The sequence below is a fragment of the Seriola dumerili genome, unplaced genomic scaffold (genome assembly GCF_002260705.1).
Source record: "Seriola dumerili isolate Sdu_G_001 unplaced genomic scaffold, Sdu_1.0 BDQW01000415.1, whole genome shotgun sequence".
In the NCBI taxonomy this organism is placed as follows: domain Eukaryota; kingdom Metazoa; phylum Chordata; class Actinopteri; order Carangiformes; family Carangidae; genus Seriola; species Seriola dumerili.
In genome coordinates, this window is record NW_019174670.1 from 45,620 (window position 1) to 71,955 (window position 26,336).

The following is a 26,336-nucleotide window of genomic DNA, read 5'->3' on the forward strand; positions in this document are numbered from 1 at the left end:
CACCCCCACCCCCACCCCCGAAGTGTGTGTGTGTGCTCTTGTTCTTGTATCTTTGTGAGGACCAGTGTGAGGTCCTGGATCTTCGCTCTGGTCCAGTCTGGACCTGTCCCAGTCTCACCTGAGAGTCAAAGATTCAGACACAGGTACAAACAGGAAGTTGTGTCCCGAGAGATGAGGACAAAAAGTTCAAGATTCTGACTTGAGGTCAGAAATTAAATTTAAATCCCTTTATACAAGAGCTCAGATTTCTTTGAGTTGTATCTCCTCCAGTGAAGCAGGTGTTCAGGTGACTCTCAGGTGACTATCAGGTGACTCTCAGGTGACTCTGGTTGTTCAGGTAACTCACCTGTCACAGAGTTCACCTGTTATAAACAACGCTGTGCCTCAGGTGTCAGAGGGTTTCTCTCAGAGTCTGATCATCTGGACTACAGGTTCATCTAAAACACCTGGATCAAGTGTATCCAAACCACAATCAGGCAGACGACCAGAGACAGACCAGACCAGTAGAGACAGACCAGTAGAGAGCAGACCATCACAGACCAGACCAGTAGAGAGCAGACCATGAGGGGTTTGACTTGCACCGAGCTGACTCCGCCCTCTGGTCAGCGGGACTCATGCAGCTGGATCATTACCCAGACTCACCTCAGAGAACTATTTGTGAGAACTATTTGAAGACCAGGGACTCTCCTCCACAGTCACCTGACCTCAACCCCTCTGAACACCTGAAGACGGAGGACGCACAGCCCTCTGTGACATCACAGGAAGCTCTGGGCCATAATGAGGTCATGATGAGAGAACATGGGTCAACATGAGTCCATGCTGCTCATGTCGTTAAAGGGAAACTGCTCCGTGTCTCTATGTGCGTGTAATAATATAACAATAATATAATAATAATATAATAATATAATAATGTTAATGTGCAACAAATAAAAACTCAACAAAAATTCACTGATTTTTAGAAAAAACTAAATAAATGGAATTAAAATTCACTAAGGTTAAATAACTGGTATCAGACCATCATATAGGTTGAAAAATAATTATATAATTATATATATTTATTGTTGTGTGTGTATGTGTTTTTTAAATACTGAGAAAACTGTTTGGTTGGAGGCTCGTCATGTTGCTGGTGGGTGGAGTTCTGCTGGAGAATCTGGGTTTATGACCTCAGACACAGTGAACCGGGGGCTTTCGGGGCCCCGGGGCCTCTGCTGCTCCTGGTGTGTTGAACTGGGTGGGGTCTGTTGCTCCAGTACAAACGTAAACTGGGGGTTTGTAAAAATCCTCAGACGTTAAATCAGTGGAACAAAGAAACGAGGATCTGAAGTGAGTTTAAACTCTGCTGCGGTTTTTCTCTGCAGTCCTCCTCCTCACACTCCAGCACTGTTTGTTTCTGATTCTGGAGCGTTGCCATGGAAACCTGCGTTTAACAGCAGGTGAGGGGAGGGAGGAAACTCCACCCCCACCACCCGTCCGACAGCAGCGGTTTGACTCCTTCTCTCTCTGTCGGAGCACGGAGCCGAGGAGTCGGGACTGAAACCAGTAAAAGGTTCATGTTAGAGTCAGATGAACTGAGATCAGTGAACTGAGATCAGTGAACTGAGATCAGTGGAGGTTCAGAGCAGCGGAGACGTTCAGCAGCGAACACACTCACATTAACAGCAGCGGGATGAACAGGAGCCAGGACAGGATTCCTGTGTGATGGCGTCATGTGCAGCTGTATGTCCCCGGGGTCCAGACCCGGTCAGGACGGGTGGAGACTCGGGGGTGGGGGTGGGGATTGGGGGGCTGGGGGGGGTGTTGGCTCTGTGGGCAAGCTGAAGTGAAGAAACTGTTCCCATTAACTTCTCTGCACAACACACAGAGATGATGTCGTCTGCTCACTGCTCTGTTGTTCTTCCACTTTATACAGAATATCAGGGCCCCCGAGGCTCCTACTGACACCCCCCCCCTTCATCACCCTGTGCACTGTGCATGTGACCTGTGACCCCGTGACCCCGTGACCCTGGGTCAGACTCAGGATCGACTGCAGCTCTGTGGACATGAACTCTGGTCTCCTGTGGGAGAGTCAGTTTTAGACGCCACCTCCTTTGTTAATATTTTGTTCTCGTCTTCAACCTGGTCATCATGAGTCACTCTCTCAGGGCGAGTTAGCAGCTCAGAGAATCAAACGTTATCAGGTTATTTCATCTATAGATTTATTGATCACCTGTCAGCTGTGAACTCAGTTTAACAAAAAGTTATTTCACCTTTAAGGAAAAAACAAATCATGTTTAAAAAAAGTGACACAGTGAAGCTGTTGACGACACGAAGTTACTGCACTTAAAGAAAATACAGAGAATGATCTTTTATTATTTCTGTACATAAACGTCACCAACACCCACTTCCTGGATGTGCTGATGACTTTTATTTTGAAATCTGACTCTTGTCCTGTGACTTTCTTTGGTGACGTAAAACATCTGGATTTTATCCTCAACATTTTCACTTCCGTCATAAAGTTCTATAGTGACGTCTGTGTGCCATCCTCAGTCGTCTCCCTCCTCCTCGTGGTCGTGGGACCCGATGGGCTGCATGTCCGGCGGCTCCTCCAGCGCCTCCCTCTGGACGTGCTGGATGGACACCATGCCGGACAGGAGGGCGTAGCTCAGCATGGCGCCCAGAGCCACCAGAGCCGACAGAAACTGCTTCCTGCGCTTGTTGGGGACGTGGTCGAAGTCTCCGGCCTCAGGCTGAGGGGACGTCTTCTGACTGGAGCTCTCTGAAAGACAACATGGAGGACGGGGCTTAAATAACAAGAACCAACAGGATCCACTGGAGGAGTGGGTGTAAACTTAAATGAAACACAAGAAGATGAATCTTTGAAACGTGAATCCAACAAACATCTGGGAGCTTTTTCCTAAATAAGCATATTAATATGTTCCCACATTTTCCATTTTCTCTCCTCACACACAAACACTTTCCTGGTTGTTGACGTCTTCACTGAGACAATCTGTTTACATGACGTCACTGAAGGAAGCGAGTCCAGAACCTCTCAGAGACTAAAATGCTGCTGGACTCAAAACTTCAAACTTTAAATTTCTGTCAACACTTTGGTTCAGTTATTAATGTTCCACCAGCATATTATTGTGAAAGGGAAAACACCAACTTCCCCCTCCAGGTTTAAGACACAAAGTTCAGCGTCTGTTCCCAAATACAGAAACAGTCGGGTCAGTCGGGTCAGTCGGGTCGGTCGCCTCACCTCGGCCGTCTCGGGGGAAGTACAGCAGCAGGATGTTGGTGCAGAAGTTGGTCAGGTTGTCGAGGGACTTCAGATGCTGCTGCAGTTTCCCGTTGGGCAGTTTGGACTTCAGGACGGGCGCCAGGTGACCAAACACGTAGGCGTCGAGAGACGAAGGCCTGCAGAGTCACACACACAGTTTATTCCATCGCTCTGGGAACAGTTTCTACCAAAATAAAGGTATTTTTCCACATTTTTCAAATGTAAGTCGCAACATCTGGTAACTGGGAAACAGATATTTTAACATCAGTGGTTTAATAAACTGTTTTTACTGTATGACGTGTTTTATACTGTAGTCTGATGATAAATAAACCTCACCACATGTTTACAGACCACAAGCTAAATAATATCATTGTTGTTTGTTGAACCTGAGCTGAGTCTGAACCACTGAAGCTGATCTAGTTCGTCTCCTCGGTCCTGATGGTTCAGTATCTGAGTCCTGCTAACGTAACCTCTTCAGCTCTGACTAACTGTGGGGAGCGCCAGGTGTTGAACCTCTGTAAGGTGGTAAACCAAGTCCAGTAGTCTTTGACTTCTGGAGATCCTAACAGCTGGAGGACTTTGGTTTTACCTTGACAGGATGAGAGGATGAGCGCGGACGAACTTACGAGTCTCCGAAGAAGAACTTGTGTGAGCCGAGTCGCTGGGACAGCAGGTTCATACACTCTGCAGCATCACGGTACAACTGAAAAACACACAGACAACAAGGGTCAGAGTCTCTCAATCATGGACCACTCCTCAATCAGTCCGTCTACTTTCACCAGACTAACAAATGCACCCCAGACTTCACCTCCATCACCTCCTACAGCTCCTCCTGGAGGATCCACACAGGTCTCATTCCAGCTAAGGTCTGGCAGGTTTGTATCATCAGGTCTCCAAGGTTCCTGAAGTAGCCCTCAAAAGACCCCCCACAGGACGGGGTCAGGGTGTAAACCTTCTCTAAGTCTACGAAACAGGAATACTAGATTACCAACTCCTGTGACCCTCTAGTGTCCGTGGAGACTGGTCTTCTGAGTCTTTGTTGTCCCTCCTGGATCAGACTCTTCTTTCCACTAGAAGTTTTCCTTTCCAAAGGATCCTCAGTCCGAGTCGGGAGTTCTCCCCCCTACTGAAAACCTCCAGGGTGAATCGAGGTGGTCTTCTTGGCCTGTCGATACCCGGATCCTGATTCCAGAGTCTAGCCAATCCTAAAAGGTTTCCCTCTTCACCTTGAGGACTTTGTCCACCAGCAGGTTCTTCAGCTGCTCCAGAACAGGTGCTGGTCAAAGTTAAATCAGCTGACTCTATAACTGAGGCTCTTGAGGGTCGCTCAGATCTTAGTCCTCCTTGACCAGGGTCAGTTTTCCTGCTGTCCATTGTTTGTCCTCTTACTGTGTGCACAGCTGCTGTGATTTACTAATACTGAGGTAACCATAGAGACCAGAGCGACCATAAATAACTAAAGTGAGGAAGTAACAGATCCAAGGTTAAAGACCGAGCTGAAACTCACACTTTAAAAGGTCACGAGTCATCTGTTACATAAACCAGGAGCATCACTGAGGTCCTGCGGTGGTCGGCTCCTTTAACTGGAAGTCTCCACAGTCTTTATGACCACCGGGACTTTGAGACCTGCTGAAACCTCCAGCGTCTACAACCAGTGAACCGCAGGAACAAATTCCTCTCTTCAGTCCCTGAAACAGAGACTGAGCTGAGGTCACATCTCTTCACTACAACTGGTGATCTCAGCTGGTTTGACTAGTTCTGCGACTGAAAATGTGACGTTTTTCCTCAGTAAGGATTTACAGAACAGGCCGTGAAGTTAAGTCTTAACTCTGGAGCCTGAAAGTCCAACGTCTTCACCGTTTTCTTCAACATCAGTCCAGGAGGACATCCACATTTTAAGTTTCATTGAAACGTAGTTTGTCCAAAGAATCTTGACTGACAAACTTTTTTAGGGCTTTCAAACTTTTCCTGGTCTTCATCAGTGAACTGAAGTTGACCCAGCTTCCTGACCTGTCCTCACAAACGTCAGTCACTTAATAACAAGTGGTCACACGATACGAGAGAAACATGAAGCACATCCTCCAGAGACGAAGACGCTGCAGTGGAAGCTTCTGTTCAGCTTCTTCTCTGTTGGACAGAAACCGACCGACTCTTATTATCCTCCACTGGCTGTTTTCCTTTCATTCATTCTTCTCCCTGCATCCCCCCTTCTTTCCTTCTTCAAATTTCCAACCTGGCAGGTCTGTGCTGGGCGGGCGGGGGGGGGGGGGGGGGGGGAGGGGGGGGGGGGGGGGGGGGGGGGGGGGGGGGGGGGGGGGGGGGCGCCTGTAGTTTTCAGATCACACTGTGACGTTTGTAATGTTTCATTAATGAGCTGAATGGCTGTGAAAACAGTCAGCGGTTAGTTTTCCTTCTTTCCTGAAAAGTCGAGCTGCTGAAGAGTTTTCATGCCGACAGGAACAAATCGTTGTTTAACAGCCTTCCCCTGAAAGCTGCCTGACCTTTGACCTTTCTCCAAAGTGGACGGATCGTTCCATACCAGCGGTTTTCCAACAGAAAGATCCACTGAGGAGATTTTTCCTTTCCCTGCACATTTGTTCCAACCACTTGAAGGAGCAGCCTGAACACATGGAAACGATATCTGGAAAACTGTTGAGCTGCTGCTTGTTCTGAGCGACACTGAGCTACAGTCAGACCAACACAAGCACCACGTGCTGCTGACGCTCAGAGGTTCTGTGCAGGTCGTGTTTCCTCTTCACACCGAGGTGATCCGACCGCGTGTCCTCACCTCCTTCTCCAGCTCCTCTCCGGCCTCCAGACTCTCGTCTCCTCGCAGCAGTCGCAGTTTTTCCAGCTGCTGGCGCTGCATCCGTCCAGGCAGGAAGAAGTTCAGAGGGAACGGCATGTGCTCGGCGTACCAGCGGCGAGTCACGTCAACATAGTTCTTCGGTTCGATCCAGAACGTGTAGATCTACGAAACACAAGACGCATATTAAACACAGGAACAGCTGATTCTGTTTTTCTTGAAACAGCTGACGTCTCTGTGTCTCACCAGAGCGGGAACCAGTTTCTCCTCCATCAGAGAGATGAAGGCCAGGCTGTCGGCTCCCTCCTTGGCTGACAGGTCATAATCTGCGTTGTACTTCTGAAAAACACAAATCAGATTTCTGTTGAGAGAAGCAACAACAACCCCAAGCTCCTGAAAACACACAACGGAGCAGGGAACACACTGAACCTTTGAGTTTCAGCAGGTGAACGACACACGGAGAAAGGTAGAAGCTCATGAGCTGATGCCGATCAATAAGACGAGGTCTGACGCTTCAGGTGAGTCTCAGTACAGAGAGACTCAACAACACATGTAAACCACAGCATCATAAACACGTCACATGACCTGTCGCGGCTGAATCAACATATATCAACATTATAATTTTGATAAAGGCAGGATTCATATTGATTATTATCTATTAGTTTCAGTTCTAACAAACATCAGCAGCACAAACACTTTGATCAGGTGTGATTCAGTGAATCTGATACAGATCCATATGCTGTCAGTAAAAACATCAGGGTCTGTGGAATGTGTTGCTCACAACTATGGCGAGACCAACCAGAGAGAGAGAGAGTGTGTGTGTGTGTGTGTGTGTGTGTGTGTGTGTGTGTGTGTGTGTGTGTGTGTGTGTGTGTGTGTGTGTGGGGGGGTTTTATGGGCCTGCTGTATCTGTTTTGAACCAGTTCCATGTTTCCTCATTACTCAGAACCGACAGCAGCTGTTGTGAAGTGATGCATGCTGGGATCCAGCAGGAAACAAGAACAAGCTGGTGGAGACTGAACGCTGAGAATTTAAGATCAACATGTTCCTCTGACAAATCAGCTGATTACACGGTCTGTAAATCTGTTTGTACTGCGGTCAAACCAGCTTCTCTGTCCGAGGTCAATCCACCAATATCTGATCAATAGTTTAGGAGAGGGTTCATCCTCTGGAGAGCAGAAGTCCTCACACCAACATGTCACGTGAGGTGGATCTGGATCTGGATCAGGTGAGGTGGATCTGGATCATGGATGCTGGATGTGGTTCCGGGGGTTTCAGACTTCAAGCAGCCATGATCATAAAAGTGGAGGCAGCTGGTGCGTCATGAGTCTGGTATGATCCTGCTGGATTCAGGTCTCTGTTGAGTTTATAAGAGCAGGGTATTAGACTTCAGGATCCTGGGACCAGACCTGGACCCGTCAGAGCTGTACTGGATCCAGGTCCACCAGCTCTCTGTAGGTTCATGTTGCAGCTCCAGAGACGGAGACGCGATGGAGGGAGGAGCTACATGTGGGTCTCCTGCTCTTCATCACCTCCCTGAGTCTCTGTTCTGATCACGGCTCATTAATGACTAATTATTAAAATCATTATTCATGATCAAACGAAACATAAATCCAGGTTGACGACAGACGCTCCCACGTTGATAATGAGCGATGACAGAGGAAGATCAAAGCAACACGAGGTTGTTCAGTCAAACACACGCGTGTTTCATACATGTAAGGAACTTATCAGATATATGAGAAATCTAAACTGTGTTTTAAATGTATCTGACGAGCTGATGCGTCTGAAGCTTCATCTCCATCAGGCTGAAAGTGTAAAGTTTACCCTGAGGAAAGGTGACAGTGACAGTACTGAAGAAGGTCACCAGAGGTCACCAGAATCCTAAAGGTTCGCCCTCTGAGGAGCAGGAACAGCTGACTTCAAGAAACCCTGACAGGTTTTTAAGGTCTTCAGATGATAAAAGACAAATGAAGCAGAAATCAGCAGCTCGTGAAGTGAAGCTGAGTGAAGTCTGGAAACATGAAGGAGGAGAAGGAGGAGGAGGAGGAGGCGGATGAAGAAGAAGAAGGATGAAGTGTAACTGGACAGAATGAATGTGAGTTAATCTGCAGCCGAGCGTGAAGCCAGCAGTTTTCTCCTCTCAGCTTCCTCAGCAGCTCTCCTGTCGCTGCGGTTCCTGAACAACCTACCGCAGTGTGGAGGCACCGAGCATGCTGGGTAATGTGTTCCAGGTGCCTGCAAGCTGCTGGATGACGGAGGAGGAGGGCAGCGTTTGGCTCAGAGACCTAACTGCTGCTGAATGTGGGTCAGAGGGGCAGGATCTGAGTTACTGCCTCAGTTCCATGTGTCCACACTCAGGAAGAACTGACGACAGAACACTATGATGTCACAGTGAAGCTGACCTTTAACCTTTCAGATATAATGTCATCACTTCATCATTTTATCCTTTGTGTGAAACTGTGTCATGATCAGTGTTCAAAAAAGTATTAAAGTACCACAGTAAAAGTACTTCCTGTAGTTACAGTATCAGAGTAAAAGTACTTCCTGCAGTAACAGTACCACAGTAAACGTACTTCCTTTAGTTACAGTATCACAGTAAAAGTACTTCCTGTAGTAACAGTACCACAGTAAAAGTACTTCCTGTAGTTACAGTATCACAGTAAAAGTACTTCCTGTAGTAACAGAGTTCTACAGAGAACCGGTTCTCCTCTCTTGCTCTGGTCCTGCTGAGCTTTATGAGAATTATCAGCTCTGCTGGAATGTGTCTCTGGCTGCAGCTTCCTGTTGTTTAATGAGTTTTTCCAGTCGGCTGCAGAGCCTCCACACACACACACACACACACACACACACACACACACACACACACACACACACACACACACACACACACACACACACACACACACACACACACGGGTCCAGTTCCACTAAAACCACACTGTACTATAGTGGCACACTGCTCTGACTTCAACACCTCAGACTGAAGAGAAGCTGAAAACAAAGATCAGACTGGAGGAGGTCTGGATCTGTGAGTCTGGATCTGTGAGTCTGGATCTGTGAGTCTGGTTCTGACAGTCTGGATCTGTGAGTCTGGTTCTGACAGTCTGGATCGGACAGACAGACTCACAGCTCCACAAAGAACCAGACAACTATAAGAACACTTAGACACAGAGCTGTGGTAAACAGGTAAATTACACCTGTTGATTGTCTCTGTACGTGTTGCTTTGTTATTAATGAAGCGTCTCAGACGGATGACAAAAAGTTTTCTAATGTTTGTAAAAAAAATTTTTAAAAAAGGATCAAATATTAGAATTAAAATTCTTCTAAAATGAAATGATGTCATGTGAAGCAGCACAGTGAGAATGGGCTCTGCTGAATGCACAGGTGTTTACCTGTTTTCTCAGGTGGATGATGATCTCAGAGGGTCTGGACAGAGTCTCTTTCTGATTGGTCCTCAGAGCAGGAAGTGAACCTTTGAAAAGACAAACCCAACATGAATATGGTTGACAGCTTCTACAAAGAGAGAGAGTGAGGAGGAGGAGGAGGAGGAAGAGTCTCACCACTTGGACTCCTCCAGGGGTTGGAGATCTTACGAAGCTTGAGAGGAGCTCCTGCAAACTGAGCGTAGGCCTGCAGAGACAGACAGGTCAGAGGTCACAGGTCAGATACAAGCCAACTTTACCGTCCAGAGGAGGATGGTCAGTTACAGAACAACAGTGACAATAATAATCTACTCAGACAATCATAGCACAGTTATAATGAAGAGGTGAATTCACAACACGTTCATGAATGTTTATAAATCACAGCTGAAATGATCAGATTCATCAATTAGTCGATCTGCAGAAAATGAATCCACAATTACTGGGACGATCGATTGATCATTAAAGTCACTTCTGTCAACTTCTCAGCAGAAACCAGCTGTGAACTCAACAGTGACATCATCACACGTGTTGTTTCTGTCACCTGATGAATCTCAGTCCAGTGTTCCCTCTCCACCAGCTGCTGCGATAAAGCTGCACAACTAATCCATATCTAATCAAAGGCTCAATGTGGCCAAGTGTAATATCCAAATCACAGGAGCTGCAGTTTTTTTGATGAAGGTAAAATGTGTCACATTGTTGTTCATAGTTAGCATTAGCACTGTTAGCGCCATCAGTGTTGTGGAGCTACAGAGACGCCTCGACCTACAGATCATATTCTCCAGATGTAACATTATGATTTTTTTTTCTTCAGTGTAAATAAAAAAATATCATTTTAACTGAAATCACAATATCTGCCAAAATAACCACAATCGTGCAGCTCTAAATAAACTCTATCACTCAGTCACTCAGTCACTGACAGCAGTGTTGGACTGTGGTTGGTCCAGTCAAAACAAATATATGATTCACAATCAGCTCTGTTCAGTCCAGAGGCTGCAGAGCAGTGAACACATGAAGCTGCAGTGGTGACTGTAGAAACACAGCACTACAGAGACCAGCAGTCCACTGAGTGGTTGTGTGTGGTGTATAAATGTACAGAGCTCAGGGTCTGTCTGCAGGTTTCAGCTCACAGCTCTTACAGTAAACGGTGAGATGACTCAGTTCTTCTGGAAATAAAGAATAAAAGCTTCTCTGAGTCGAGAGCTTCACTCCGTTTTTACAACCAGGAAAAATGAGAAAGAATTTCCTCATAAATCTGCAGCCATGAAGTCAGAGTCTGATGAGAGTGAAGACGTTTGTTCCACAGACGAACAGACCGACACTACACACAGCTGTGTGTGTGTGTGTGTGTGTGTGTGTGTGTGTGTGTGTTGGACTGAGGGATGAAGCTACAGTCAGTCCACCTCAGTTAAACACAGACCTGCTGAAAAAGACTAATAATAATAATAAGAGTGACACATCCCGTCTGTTTTTAACCTCTGTGGATTTTTTAGACTCAACACTTCTGACCTCTGACGACCCGGACTTGTGTCGTGTTGACAGAGACACAGGAAGGTGTCAGGTGCGACTCAGGTGTTTGATTAATATGAATAAAGAGGGGAGATAATGTCTCGTCCTGTGGAGCCTGAGTGAAGATTCCACTCCGACACATACATTAAACCGTCTTTAACACAGGAAGTTGTTGGTAACGTGAACATTACTCCAGCTGTGAACGCCTCAGTAAAAGCCTCTAATAATAACTCAGACTTCCTACTGGAGACGGCACAGAGGGAAAAACACACCTCATCGTCCTGCTTCAGTCTGTCTCAGTCCAACAGCCACAGGTCATTAACCATGATGAGGTGTTAGAGGTCACTCTCACTTCACCTGTGCACACACCTGTACAGAAACTGACTTACCTGCTGTAAGTCCCTCATTATTCTAAGAGGAGACGGCCCCCGAGCTGAGGGACACTGAAACATGACTGTCCACAGACCTCTGGATATATATGATCATGTCTGATTAAACAATCAGTGTTGATATGGATCATTAAAGCCTGTCACTTAGATTCACACTGAGGATAAAACAGGAAGTGAACAGAACTGATCAGCTTCAGCCAGTTCTGATATTCAGGGTCAAACTGCTCTGATCCGGATCTGGACCAGTCTGGGTCCTGAGGCGGTTTAACAGAGGACACTCGGAAAAGCAGCTCTTATTGTGAAAAGCCGGACTTAATTAACCTAATTAAACCTTAATTAACTGAACCAGGATCTGTTTCATGAAGCTGGTTTAATGTGACGTTCACGGATATGAAACATGTCACAGAGTCACATGACCACAACCAGGTGATGTAGTCCAAAACCAAACAGCTTCTGATTGGCCGTCTGCTCCTTTGTATTTTAACACGTGGATTTAATTAGTTTCTTTAGTTTGATTTAAAGAGAAATCAGAGAAAGAGTTTCTGCAGCCGCGAGCCTCATGTTGGTTTTAACTGCTGTGGATCCACATGTGACTGACTCTGAACAGACTCATGTGAACTAAACTAAACCAGGACCAGGTGAGTCTGGAGGGACCAGCTCAGACTCAAGCTGGTTAAACTGGTAACCAGCTCCATGAAACAGAGCTGTGGTCTGGATCACAGACGCGGTTCTGTTGGAGGTTTCCAGACCCGCAGCAGATTCAGGTTCCTCCAGAGGTTTGGAAAAACCGGCAGCAGCAGCAGATCAGTGTTTTCCAACCACTGCACAGGAGAGCCATCATTACCCAGACTGCACTGCTGCTGCGCTCTCAGATCTCAGTCCAACACAAACATGTTTCAGTCAGGTTTAATCACTCACAGGAGCCCTGCAGCCCTGAGCGCGGTCTGCAGGCAGGATCCCCATACCCACACTGTCACCAGACTCTCAGGACCACATCAGTCATGGAAACACAGTCTGCCTGTGGCCCCAAAGCATTCTGGGTGGCCACGAGTCTGAGTATTACACTACAACCTACTTCTCTACTTAAAGGACAAATCCACTGTTTTCAGCCTGATTTAAATGTTGATTAAAAAAGATAAAACAGGATTTAAGAACTATTTTTTTCTTACTCAGTAATACCCTACTCCTCTAATCAGAACAACTTTATCCATCAGGGCTGCAACTAATGACTGATGTGTGCATTGTTTACTTTAATCATCTATTTATTGTTTTGTCTATAAAATGTCAAATCTGTGATAAATGTTATGATTTCCCACAGCCCGAGGAGATTTGAACCTTTCTCATAATCTAAACATACTTCGTTTACTGTTGTGTTAAAGCAGCAAAATCTCACTTTTAAAAAAACTGGAACGAAGAATTTTAGACATTTTTGCTTGAAAAATAATAATAAAAAAAAAAACAAAGATTATTGAAACAGATGCTGAATAATTTTCAGTGTCAGTTAATTGACTAATTGTTGCAGCTCCAGAAAAGAAATGGTATAAACTTACAGGTAAATATTAAAGGCACTAAGCTGTCGGTGAAAAGACACTGTACATAACAGTGTAAATATGTGTTTATTTATTCACCTGTTTCATGACAGTGAAGAATGATTTAAAGTAGTGGATTCACTCATTAACAAACTGTTTTTCTGTCAGCTGACAGTGGAGCTGAATGAATCCACTCAGTGTGTGTGGAGCTGCACGAGTGATCAAAGTGTAGTGTATTACTGCCGACACCGCTGGTCGGGACCCAAATCACCTCTGCTTCAAAGCTGCAGTTTCCATTGACAGGAATATACTGTTGTGCATCCTGCACAGAGTCAGTCACAGTAATCATTTAAAGAAACATGTAATAAGCTGATAATGAGACTTGCACGTCCTGCAGCTGCTACCAGCCCCAGGAGTGTCAAGTTGAGAAAGCTGATGAAATGTTTTTCTCCTCAGAGCAGGACCAAGAACGAGTTCCTGCTCTTGGTAAACACAGGCCCTGATGTTACTTGATGATAGACGGTAAGATTGTTCTTTAAAACAGGATTTAATGACTCAGCTTTAACGCTTGGTGATCAATAGCAAAGATGGAATTGATCATGTTTTAAAAACGACATTATGATCCATTTCCTTCCTGTGTTACAGCAAAGATTATTTTCATTGTAATTAATCTGCTGACTGTTGTTTCAATTAGTGAATTAAACATTTTGCCTTCAACTTGTAAGTAATAACAAAAGGCTGTTTCCCAAAGCTCATGTTGGTTTGATCAACAGTCCAGAACATGAAGATATTCAGTTTATTATCACGTATGAAGGAACAGCTGTAAGTCTTCACATGGAACCAGGAAACATCTGGTTTTTCATGATAAATGACTAAAACAAATAAACAAATGGAGAAAATGAAGAGTGTTCAGATTATTCAGATGATGTGAGAAGCAGAGTGAAGTCAGTCTGATGATCACAGCTGATCAGTCTGTGTGGAGTCAGTTTAAAGAGGCTTTGGGGCCACCTGGTGGTAGTATGAAGAATTACACCTGCACATCTGGTTTTTGTAGAGATGCCAGTCTGTGACCTCCACATGCAGAGCTGATGCTCAGAGTTTGTTTTTAAGACACTATTGATCTTCTCACCCCTTATTTCACAAAACTGACTGGGCACCTGTCCAAACCACCCCCCCTCATTTATTTGTCACCATGTATTACTGGTGCTGTTTTTGTTGTGATGATGCTCAGTGCTCATAATCTGTAAGACTGGACGGTGATAAACAGACAAAATTAAGTTCTGCTCAGAAACACGGTGTAAAAGATGTATAAACCACTATTTTATATATGCACTTTGTATGTTACACATGGTTGCACAACTTTCATGCTACTGTAAGCTAATAGCCTGTTAGCCAATTCATTTTCATGCTAACTTCCTGTTACACACAATCTGCCTAAAGTTCAAATTTTCAACATAGGAGGAAAATTCCAGACGGAGAGAAAAACAAGGTGTGACATTTCATTTCCACTGCTTAGTTTTGTGTCTGTAGTTCAATATAATATCTGGAGTGCGCCCCCTAGTGTTCAACGCAAGAAATGTCTTTCTTTACAGATGTATAGAAACTGATATAAACGAAATCAACTCTCCCACTTTTATTTAACTTCAATTTAGGTGGTGCAGTCTACAGGCTAACTATATTAGCAAAGTAACATTACTCAAATTCACTGTGTTAAACTTCCTGAGTTACTTTCTTTTTAATTATACAAATTCATTATTAACATAGTCGAGCCACTGATTTGAATGAAATAGTCTGTTAGCAAATTTGTTTTAATGCTAACTTCCTGTGACGTACTGCATACGGTCCGTCCGACATCCACAGAAAAAGTTAAAGGATTTTCAACATATTCAAAGCAAATTGCCGAAGTTTCACAAACACGTTCTCATAGGAATGAATGGACTACAGTTGACACATATTCACAGAGCTATGTGGACACGAAGCGTGAGACGTACAAATTTGACGTACGTAACCAGACGTTTGGTCCAATCGGCTTTCCGTAGATCTACAGCAGGACTGTTGTATCATAGCGAAGATGATCTGTAACTGTCACCTGTCTGTTACAGTTGGCTGGACCAGCTGAGTGTAAATCTATCTATTAATGTGCGACTTTATTTTTAAGAGGTGATAAACTGTCAGGTGCCGCCCGCCATTAAAAATAAGCGACTAACCGGTCAGTGTTTTAATTAACACACGGACTAAATAAAGGGTTTAATAAGTCACATGTCGCTGCTCTGCCTCACTGTGTCAGAGGAAGGTTTCTGTCTTCACTGTGATTTTATTTCATTTGGAAAACATTAGTTTGTCGTTAGTCTGACGGTTAAAGTGTCCGGTACCGGCCGCCGCTCTCTGAGCCGTTAGCAGCAGATAAACCCGTGTCTCTGTTTGAGAATGACTCTGACAAACTGCCGGTAAACAGGGCCGGGCCGGTCCGGTCCGGTCGGGTCCAGTGACGACGGAAACTCACCAGGACCACGAGAGAGTCGGTGCTGACAGACGGTAAACCCCAGTCTCCTTCCCAGCAAAACAACTCGTCCGGTGCCGCCATCTTCTGACCAGATGGTGACCCTTCACTCCGGAAGACAAACTCCCGCCGTTAACGTGCACTACCAAAATAAAATCCACTTTGTTTACTGATGATTAATAGTGGCAGAAGTACTTTTAACTTAAAGTATTAATACTACAATGTTAAGATACTTCAACACAAGTAAAACTGCAGGTATTAAAGTATCAGTAGTAAAAGTACACAAGTATCACCATTTCCATGAAGATAAAGTGTCAGCAGTAAAATATTCTAGTAAAAGTGAATACTTGTACTTTTACTGCTGATACTTTAACTAGGTGAAGCTGAGAACACTTGTGTACTGTAAAATATCAGAAACCACTGGTTTCATCTGCAACAAAACGTTGGATTTTATAAAAACCTTGGTGTTTTTAAGATAAAATCTTAATCAGAATAATAACTGTCTGACAGAGCAGTAAAAAGTACAGTATTTCTCTGAACATAGCCGAATAGAAGCGTAAAGTAGAACTAGAAAATTCCTGAACAAATTTTGAATGTGCCTGCTGCTTGGCGCGCATCCATCACACATGTTTCAGTCTCTACAGAGGACGTTACTCTGAGTTTCATTCATGTTGTAGAAATATCCTGACTGACCTCAGGCACTGCAGGTTTCCCTCACAAACCTCTTTGAACTGCGAGGACTGGCCAAAGTGAATTAAATTTGTCTCCACAGCCATAGCAAGACATGTATACACACATGTACATGCCCCAGCAGAAGTTGATCTGCAATAAAGCTGCTGTGATTTCTCCTGCCAGAACAGAACAACATGGACAACAGTAAAAAGTCTTTGTGCTAAGGTCGACACTTTCTATGAAACAGGACAAATGTGTGTAAACTGAGGAAGCCATGATGTGTGAAGACTGAAATATGTGGCCATGAGGACAAGTTACACAGATTTTTTTTTTTAGATGAGCTCTAGAGCTTCTCCCACTCTCGCTGTGATGTCATCAACTCTAGCCTCTGCTCGTTAAGCACAATACACACCCATTATAAACTCAAGAATCGTCAGAAAAAAGCATAAAACTAAAACTGTGATAAATTTAGAGACTGTTGAAGATATCAATAAGCTGAATAATTACTTAATAACTGAAAGGCTTGTTTACAGTTTAAAGGTTGAATGAAGTCTGTAGCTGAAAGTATACTGAAGTAGTAGAACTTCAAAGAGGCTGAACTTTTCAAGGATGTGAACATCATCTCTATTCATTTGAATGGCAACAAAATGTCATAAAAACCTAATCTGATGCTTCAGCATTCACACTAATAAGTATGCAGGATAGTAACACATGCCTTCAGTGCTTTTGCATTGCAGGCACATAATAAAATGGATATCCTAGAGTACAAATAGAGTTGTACTCAGTTACTTTCCACCACTGGTCCTGTTATAGCAACACATGAATATCAGTAATGAGTTGGCTGAGTGAGTAACACAAAAGCTGTGTTGCGTAAACAGTAACACAGTGGTGATTCACAAACACAAACTCCCCCTCATATTATATGAAAAACACAGAGACACGTCCATGACAGGAGCAAAACATCTACATCATCACGTCAGGCTGCTGTGTGTGCAGGGTGGGGGCGTTCCTCCAGCACAACGCCGCCACCCACAGGACAGTGTTGGTCTGCCACCAACCACAGTACAATTTTCTTAGTGTTTAAAAAAAGAGGTTAACTGTATATCCAGTGTATAAAGATGTAATAAGTGGTTTATTTATCCGTGTAATTATTATTATTTTTATTATTGTTGTTGTTGTTGTTAGATTGTCTTGTGTTTCTTCTTTTGTGTCTTATGTAAAGAACTTTGAATTGCCTTGTTGTGCTTAAAGTGCTTAAACATATAAACTTAATAGAATAATTGAGACCTGATCTCCCTCACTTATTGAATAGCTGTAGTGCTTGAGGTGAGGTGTTAGGCTGGAGCTAGCTGGTTAGCATGCTATCTTCTGTAGAAGAAAAGACGTGATAGAGACAAGAGTTAACAGACAGATGTTTGTAAGTGAATGAATGAAGTTTGATACTGAACTCACATTTTGTCTACACTGGTAAGTAAACAGCTGCTAATGCTAACGTTAGCTATGAAGCAAAACTTACAAATAGCTCCTTTAAAGCAGCTAACATGCTAACATGGTTACAGCAGCTCATGTTCATACAAATGACACAAGATGTGATTGACAGATTGTCCTCAGCCAGTAAACACTGAGCTCATGCTGTTTCCTTGAATCAGACTATTTCTGTTCTGTTGGTCACTGCAGGCTCATGTCTATGGTTAGTTACAGCTGGTTTGGTAAAATGACATATGGCCTCTGATGCAAACTAAGAAAGGAAAGCAACTTCTGCTTCTGTGGATGTCCAGAGTTCCTTCCTGTGCTACATCATTATTACAGTCTGCTTATGTTATTAATAGACTATATTTCAGATTTTTGCCTGAAAAACCTAAATTTTAAGACATTTAATCTAAAGATAAAATTACACAGGCTCGTTACATGGGTGTTTGTGTGTCTGTATCTGTCTTCGGCTCCAGCGACAGTGTGAACGCCCACGCCCACTTCCCACTTCTCCATGTCTTAAGTGTTAGATTGTGAAACACTTTTCAAGCTGCTGTATTCCAGTTATTTCTGCCAGTCTCTGGTCTTTCAACACTCATAATCACTTTTTTACAGTGAGGACGTCCTCACTTAGATTTAGGTTACAGGTGGTTTGTGTGTTTTCATGGAGTCATTAGCTCCCTTCTGTTTTAAACTCTGTAAAAATCCCCTGCTATGATTCATATTTAGTTTTTTTTTCAGTTTTTCCACATAAAAACTGCGTCTGAAGCTCATCTCCTCCTACTTTCTGGTTGATAAATATGGATCAGGCCTGGAGCCCCGCCCACCACCTGCTGGCTCCAGGTGGACAGGTGAAAGAGCAGAGAGTATGAAGATGGTCAGAGGAGGAAACACCAGAGAGACTCAGCCACATGTTTGAGCCTCAGTCAGACCCAGACTCAGAGGAGGAGTCTGTTGAGACCAGAACCAGAGACTAGCAGACGGATCAGAACCTTTAGCTAGTTAGCATCTTTTCATAACAGATAGCACAATTAGCATCTTTTCAGAACGGTTAGCGTAGTTAGCATCTTTTAAGATTTTAAGGTTCCTTAGGCTTGTGAAGTATGAAACCCTGATCAGGCATTTGCTTTTAAGTAAATCAAATAAATCTTTATTTACATGCTTTTATTTACAAAACTGCAAGATAAAGCTCTTATACAATAAATTACAATAAACAGTTGAGAAATATGAATGAATAATAAAATATTAAAGCAAGCTGATACATTCACAACCAGCACTGAGACTAAACTTAGCTTAGGAGTGTGGAGCAGAGTTTCGTCTCCATGGAAACACCCACTGAGCGTCATAGTTACTGTCGTATTCAAAGGACAGGGTCTCAGTCAGGTGACCATATGAACACATGAACAGGTGTATTTGTTTTGATGGTTCATACCGGACATTAACTGTTTCATAAAAGTGTAAGTTAATATGAAGCTTTAACAGTCTCACACATACAGATTTATATTATAAAATCCCGTTGAAGCTTCATATTAACGTCAGGTCCTCTGAGGGTCACCTTGGTGTCAACAGGGGCCCGTCTTTGTCCCGGGGCGCCTGAGGAGGTTGATCTGGCCGAGCTGAACAAAAGCACACACCTGCCAGGTGGACAGAGGTGAACATTATCAACAAACATCTGAGGTGTCCCAACACCTGCTGCTCCTGAGGGAGGGAGACGTAACTTCAGCCTCTGGTGGCCACTGAGCTGTAAATGATGGCGTCCTCTGCATCCTCCACCGGCCTGCAAACAAACAACAGTACGACTCCGTTACAATATACGTCCACACATTCAAAAAGCTGCTAACCAACCTCAAAAACATCAGAAGAAGAAGAGGAACTGTGTTTTATGGCAGCACCTGTTGTGTGTCCAGTGTTTAGTGCTTTCAATTCAAACAACATGATTCTGCTGACGTCTGTTCATGAACATTGACTGATGCGTCAGACTCTTGTATCCAGAGAGACTCACAGTGAGAACAGGTGTGAGGACTAAGTACCACGTCTATTCTGAAGGACTATGAACAAATCAGTGCAGATTCCAACAGAAAAAATCTCACATTTTTTCATTGGAAAAAATGCAGCTCTGTGTTCGGTTAATTTCTTCCTCCTCTGCAGACACAAGAGCCTCACATTCATTTAATGGAGAGATTCTAGATCTCAGCTCAGGAACCCCAGGAGGAGCTGGAGAACCTCCCTGAGGGGGAGGACGTCTGGATGATGGATGATGGTTGGATGGATGGATGATGGATGGACAATTCTTTGCTTTCATGTAAAATACTTTTCTATCACATTTGAAGTTTTTGTTTTCAACGTTTAAAAAGCTGTAAATCTAATGTCGGCGCCATCTGTACAGGTAAGTGTCAGTGCGTCCTACCTGGCCTTTTTCTTGTGTTTGAACTGGACGGAGGCGTAGCTGAGCTCCTCCACAGCTCGACTGGTTTCCTGGCGTTGACCTCCTCCCCCTTGCTCAGCAGGCGGCAGGATGTCGCTGTAGATGCTATCAGGAAGCTGAAAAAGGGGAAGAGGACAGAAGTAGAGACGAGCTTCAGAAGTGTTAACTTTATCTGGTTAAAATGTTCTTGGAGTGACAATTCGAATGTAAACCCATTTGATTTTGAAATGAATGGTTTCTATACAAAATCTAGTTCTATCTGTGAGCTGATGCTGCTTTGCATATTTCAGTCAGTGTCTAAATAAGTCTCTATAAATATGCAGTAAAAATACTTAATAACCAAAGTAAGGATGTACTTTCAAAGCTGTACTTAAAGCAAACTTTACATTAGTACAGGGAATCTTACACTTGGGGAAATTATACTTTAGAACAATTACAAATGTTTCCAAAATTGTTTCTATAAGTTTATTAATGTACAGCCTGAGTCATATTGCTGTGTTAATATATTTAGTCATTCACTAAAAGTACATTGTCCTGATAACTTTGTTAAATAAAACAGCACTTTGATATAGTCACAAGACACACACTGTGAGTAGATTCAGATATTGGGAAAATAAACTTGATTAAAACGATGTGGGTGAAAAATGATAAGTAATCATAATATAAAAATGTAACTCACCTTTTGTCCCACCTGACCTCCCATAGTTCTCTCTGCTGCTGCTGCTCGCTTCCTGCAAATACAACACAATGAAAATTACAACAACAGAAGTCAGAACAAGAATCAAACAAGTGTCAGTGTATCTCCATAGACTGAATATCATTTATATTCTATATGAATATAAAGGAGACAAAGTGTTGTCATATAAAAATACACTGATTAGAAAGATATCATGTAACTATGATTCAGCATCTCATTATTACACAAAAATTATTATAAGATACAAAAATCATAATGTGTGAAGTGTTTCTGTGCGTTACAGTAGAAAAATATTAATTCAACATTTCAATGATTTTATTCTTTTCAAAGAGAGAGGAGTTTATCTTGCAGGATTTGCAAACACAAGCTAAAGCTATGCTGGCTGGCTAACTTTTACTAGCTAGTTACATTAGCTAACATGCTAGGTTTCATAACAATCCTGCTGCTGTTCAAACCACCAGTTTTCACTAATTTTATCAAAACTAATCTTTACATGTCTTTTCCTTCTGAAAATAGCTGATGTTAGCTAGCTCAAATATTAGCCATCAAGCTAGCCTGTTAGCCTCTGTCTGCTAAAAGACTCACTTCTATCTTTATTATTGGCTTAATTTCTCACTTTGAGTTAATCAAACACAGCTTCTCCTTTCTCCTTTCTTTGCTAACAGCATCAACCGAACAGCTCTGACCTGATTGTGTCCAAGTTTCAGATTCTTTACTCGAGTAAAAATAATAAAATACTCCATTATAAGCAGAAATCCTGCAGTCAGTATATAAGTGATGTTTCTATTAATATCTTTGTGGTAACAGAGCGTAGAAGTCTGGTTTAAGTGTTACAACCTGTAGACTCTCCACTTTCCTTTATATTTTCTTATGAGATCGTACGTGACTCACAGCCTCTAAGATTAGCTTCAAGTACAGTGACAGACAAGAACTATGACTCAGTGATATCACAACATTTCATTTTAGGCATTTATCTACTATTGTACAAATATATTGCACTATTTTTATGAACCTATAGATGTTGATAAACCCCATTCCAAGCACCGAAACAATTCATCCACATCAGTAAAGTGTGTTTTCACAAGCTATTTGAAGAATTTCAAAAACCAGACTTCAATTTTTTAGCATTTGGGCCAAATGATCCTTTTGCACAGTGCAACAAAAAGCAGCCTCATAAAGAAAGAGCTGAGATTGTTCTGAGAATTGTGATATAAAACACTTATACTGACTGTTGGGTTCTGTGCAAGTATACTTTAAAGGTGAATTTAAGAAATAATGTAGAAATCAGGAAAATGTTCCCAGACCTTAATGTATGATTATCAAAAGTAAGATTATTCATTGTTGTATTAATTTTGTACATTTAAGTTGTTCTAAGATATTATAGATTAAAGCATTATTTGAAGTGCTATTAAACAACATGAAGCACTACTATTAAATTTAGTGTAAATTTAACATGTACAAACAAGTCATACCATCTATATGTAAATGTAATGGAGCAAAAAGGACAGAAGTAAAGTTTCCTTCTGAAATGAACGTCCCTCTGATGAAAAGAAGCATGAAGGAAATGAACTTATTCCAGCTGTGGATTCCTGATGTGTATTGGGAAACAAAAAGACTTCTTATAAAAACTTCTTATAAAAACCTTTTGATGATGCAGACGGCCAGGATGAGCACACACACAGCCAGCAGGACACCAAACAGCACACCAACTATCAGCAGGGTCACACCCCCCCCTGTAAAACACATCACATCAATACATTATATAAACTATTATATATTATCACTATACACTCTACTAAATCATTTACAGTCAGTAAAACAGTCAGAAAATTGCATCATTTCATTCACTAGAAGAAAACTTAAACATCAAACTGACAAAACTTTATCATTGTCTGCTTTTCAAAATAAGAGCATACCCTCACTAATACGACATCTACATTAACCCGTTTACATTTTAAAACAAAAAAATGATTTGTACACTCGGTGTTTCCAGCAGACCAGAGCTTGTTTTAGGACAAACAGTCGTTCACCAGAGTTCTGCTGTTAAATGACGGATTGAAGAATTTTATTCACAGACGTTGAACAGGTTCAGACGTTGTCTTTTGTCCGGGTGTAACTGTGATGCTGTGTTTTAAATGAAAAATATACTGAATGCATAAATCAGTTGAACAAGAAAGTCAGACTGAAAAAATAAAGTGTACATAATGTTGTATAAGAATCATGATGCAACAGTTGCAGCAACTTCTCTTTATCTCTAAAAAACACTTCCTGTGGAATATCCAATCAGCTCCATGCCTCATGAGTTGTCCTCAGTGTTGACCTCAGGTGACCTCATGAAGAGCGACACAAATAGTTTGCATGTAGACACAGCCTCATCCTCACCTACCCAGAGCTGACCAATCAGAGCCTGTTCTAGAAGCTGACAGAAATGACTGGACCCTGGTCTGGTCCAGATGTGGCCATCCAGATGTGGTCTCACAGAACCCCTACAACATGTCACCAGACTAAAACCCAACTACAAACCTCCGTCTGCAGCCTCCACCTGCAGCACGTACGCCACCGAGCGTGTCCCCCAGTTGGCCTTCAAACCACAGGTGTAGTTCCCAGAATCCTCTGCGGTCAGAGGGCTGAACCTGAGGGCGGGGCCAGACCCTGGGAGGAGGTGGTCACCTCTGAACCAGGTGACCTGCAGCTGGTGGAAGGTGCAGGTTGAGGTGCAGAGCAGTGTGACGTTCTGACCCTCTCTCGCCTCTCTCTCACTGGAGCTCGTTATTCTCATCGGAGAACCGTCTGAAATGGATTTAACATTTGAGTTTTACACTCTTATTATCTCTGACTTATCTCATATTAATGATGATGATGAACTTGGTGATGTTGCTCTTACCAACAACTGTGACATTCACTCCACTTCGTCCAGTCCAATGTCCTGCTGCATCTTTAGCCTCCATTCTGAAGCGAAACGTTGCCTTGTCTCTCTCCTGTACATTACTGATCTGTAAAGTGCAGTTTCCTGTCTTGTCTCCCAGGTATCTGTAGCGAGGGTCGGGGGGTTTGTTGGTCTTTGAATCACTGTCGTACACAGACGGAGTGGATCCATGACAAATCAGATGATTCTGGCACCAGACGACTCTGATGATCTCCTTAACTGGTGTGAAGGTGCAGGGGAGGGTGACAGTCGAGCCTCTCACAGCACAAACAGGAAGTGAATATTTCACACTTTGACCCACAGCACCTGGATATTTGTTTGAAGGGAGGGAATGAGAGAAGAGGTTAACAATAGAACCCAGTGTCTGGTTGTAAAACACCCCTGAGTTAAACTGTCTGTCTTCTTCAGTCACTTCTTCACTTCTGGCTTCAGATATTGTTCCTGGTGTTGGACAGATGATTCAGTGACATGACGTCCAGCTGAGACGCCAGCAGCTCAACACAAACACGATCTGGGTCTTTGCTGCTTCTGGTTCTGGACTGCTCCACGTCACTGAGGGGGAAATGAAATCTACTACAGACCGACTTTAGATAAAGAACGTCCACCTCCTGCAGCGGTCCAGTCAGAGCCCAGATTGAATCCAGTAGAGATGCTGTGAACTGCGCTGAAAAGCAGAAGTTATCTCAGTGAACTTTCAAACAGAGCAGAACTGTTTAGAAAAGGATTTACAGACACAACAGTTCACTCCAAGAGCGAGAACGACTGCGGCGAGAAGAGGCCGAAACCCAAGAGACGTCCTGAGAACTCGTCTGACTGAAGCAGCTCCATTAGAAGACGGCTCCAAACCTCCTGCAGCTACTGGGAGAACTGGTTTCACACCAGGTTCAACCAGTTATTAACTGCAAGGTTCACTGACCTACAGCCAAAGAGAACCTCCTGTGTTTAAGATCCAAACCCGTTCAGTGCTGACCCTCAACACAGCCCACCGGGTCAGGAGGGGGTCACAGTGGACAGTGTGGAAAGAAAAACTAACGTTATCAGACGTCCTGCAGGTCGTCAGGTCGCTTCATCAGATCTGCTGTTTCCGTTTGAGGAACAGAGAGAAACATCTGGACAGAACAGGAGAAATAAACAACTCTCACCACCTTTCACTGGGTTCAGTCAGCAAACATCTGGCTGTCACAGCTGGATTTCTTCCGGTTAATATGTTATAATGTCAAACTCTTCCTGTTTCACTGACACATTCACTTCAACAACAACAGTCAGTGTTTCAACTTTAACTTTAAGATAATTAGAGGTTACAATGAAAACAAACTGTAATCTGTGACAGTCAGATGTTTCCAGCTGTGGCTCCACACTGATCCAAAGTCTGACTCCTGTGTTCACTGACTCACATGAACAATAAAAGAAAGCGAGGCGTCTCTTCAGTCTCACCTGCCACAAGCAACAAGAAGCTCCAGAAAGAGTTTTTGTCCCACACTGCCATCCTTAGTTTGCTGCTGGTCTCTGTGGGTTCAGGATCAGATTCTGATCTCAGACCTGATCAGAGAGGGAACAGACTCAGAGACAGATTGTGAAAACTTTCTGACTTCCTTTCTTTTTTCCGAGAACGCTTCTCTCTCTCTCTCTCTATGACCAGATCAGTGTCTTCTGAAGTCTCACTTCTTTTACTGTCACTTCCCTAAAACCTCCGTGTCCAGTCTTTCATCATCATGTCATAACACCCCCCCCACACCCAGTTAGTTTGAATATTTATGATAATGAAGAGAACGAGCATGTGTGAGCAGGATGAAGGCCGAGCGTTGTCCAGCAAAAATAAAAAGGAGAAAAGGTTTAGAAAAGAGGAGGAGGAGGAGGAGGAGGAGGGGGAGGAGGGGGAGGAAGAGGAGGAGGAGGGGGAGGAGTCTCCTCAGGTCTCTGTCTCTTCATCAGACCTGCAGTAGGAAATGAATGAGTAATCACTAATAATCAGTTCATTGCTTTGTCATTGGCTGGTTTTATTCTCCTCTACTCTGATAGTTTGATGATGATTGGAAACTGAATGTTTTTGTCATTATTTTATTTTATTTATTTGTTTGATATAAACAATGCAGTTTAACTGCGTTTCAGACTGATGTTTACAGCTGTTCTGACTTGGACTTTTACTTGTGATGGAATTAAAACAGACAAATTAAATTACTGTTGTAATTAAAATAAATTACAAGTTTTCTGAGTCTTTTAGAGACAAAATGATTCACCTGTTTCGTCTGTGTCTCAGCACAGAGGTGAAACAAACATGACCCCCCCCCCCCCCCCCCCAGGAGAAACACTGTCAACACAGAGGAAGACTCCGCAGAGAGTTCAGCATGTGTCAGACCAGTTTGACCAGTTGCAGCCACTGAAGTGATGTCTGTCCTCTCCTCTGAGCTGTGTCCATGTCCTCTGTCTCATGAAGGAGCTGGTTGGATCCAGCATGTCACGTACTGCCGGTACTGGTGGCAGCAGCAGCTTGTTGACCAGCAGAGAGAACCAGTAACTGACCATCATGTCAGATCAGAGTCTGATCGCTGAGGTCAGCTTTAAACCTCCGTACAGGATCATTGATTATAGATCAGCTTCTGTACTGATACTGTGAAAGTATCAAAGCTTTGATAGAAAGGTTCAACACTTTCACTGAGCCTTAAAACTTTGTGATGTCACAACTGTAAAGTCACCGCCCTCAGCCACGCCCCAAGCCCCGCCCACCTGGACCCACCATC

At 43.3% G+C, this 26,336-nt stretch overlaps 2 protein-coding genes across 2 annotated transcripts; both read right to left on the reverse strand.

Moving 5' to 3' along the window:
• Positions 1 to 2,180: 2,180 nt before the first annotated feature.
• LOC111233690 (metaxin-1-like) lies at positions 2,181 to 15,526 on the reverse strand. The gene is made up of 8 exons (XM_022761565.1): positions 15,412 to 15,526; positions 9,623 to 9,692; positions 9,455 to 9,534; positions 6,309 to 6,401; positions 6,045 to 6,227; positions 3,883 to 3,959; positions 3,236 to 3,393; positions 2,181 to 2,755 (listed from the first exon to the last, which is right to left on the reverse strand). Exons 1-8 carry the CDS (start codon positions 15,490 to 15,492, stop codon positions 2,523 to 2,525), a joined length of 975 nt encoding a protein of 324 aa, XP_022617286.1. The 5' UTR covers positions 15,493 to 15,526; the 3' UTR covers positions 2,181 to 2,522.
• A 3,158-nt stretch (positions 15,527 to 18,684) lies between these two features.
• Positions 18,685 to 25,228, reverse strand: LOC111233691 (leucine-rich repeats and immunoglobulin-like domains protein 1). The gene is made up of 7 exons (XM_022761566.1): positions 25,033 to 25,228; positions 23,557 to 23,904; positions 23,196 to 23,462; positions 22,315 to 22,405; positions 20,655 to 20,706; positions 19,958 to 20,091; positions 18,685 to 19,327 (listed from the first exon to the last, which is right to left on the reverse strand). Exons 1-7 carry the CDS (start codon positions 25,082 to 25,084, stop codon positions 19,270 to 19,272), a joined length of 1,002 nt encoding a protein of 333 aa, XP_022617287.1. The 5' UTR covers positions 25,085 to 25,228; the 3' UTR covers positions 18,685 to 19,269.
• Positions 25,229 to 26,336: the final 1,108 nt, after the last annotated feature.

Excerpts from the sequence above, each read along its gene's own strand:
- LOC111233690 (XM_022761565.1), bottom strand. The coding sequence starts at position 15,492 with ATGGCGGCACCGGACGAGTTGTTTTGCTGGGAAGGAGACTGGGGTTTA. Across the intron at positions 3,960-6,044 it reads GAGAGGAGCTGGAGAAGGAG|TTGTACCGTGATGCTGCAGA; the intron begins GTGAGGACACGC and ends TGTGTTTTTCAG. Across the intron at positions 3,394-3,882 it reads AAGTTCTTCTTCGGAGACTC|GCCTTCGTCTCTCGACGCCT; the intron begins GTAAGTTCGTCC and ends GTGACTCTGCAG.
- LOC111233691 (XM_022761566.1), bottom strand. The coding sequence starts at position 25,084 with ATGGCAGTGTGGGACAAAAACTCTTTCTGGAGCTTCTTGTTGCTTGTG. Across the intron at positions 23,905-25,032 it reads CTTCTTGTTGCTTGTGGCAG|GTGCTGTGGGTCAAAGTGTG; the intron begins GTGAGACTGAAG and ends ACAAATATCCAG. Across the intron at positions 23,463-23,556 it reads AGTGAATGTCACAGTTGTTG|ACGGTTCTCCGATGAGAATA; the intron begins GTAAGAGCAACA and ends AATCCATTTCAG.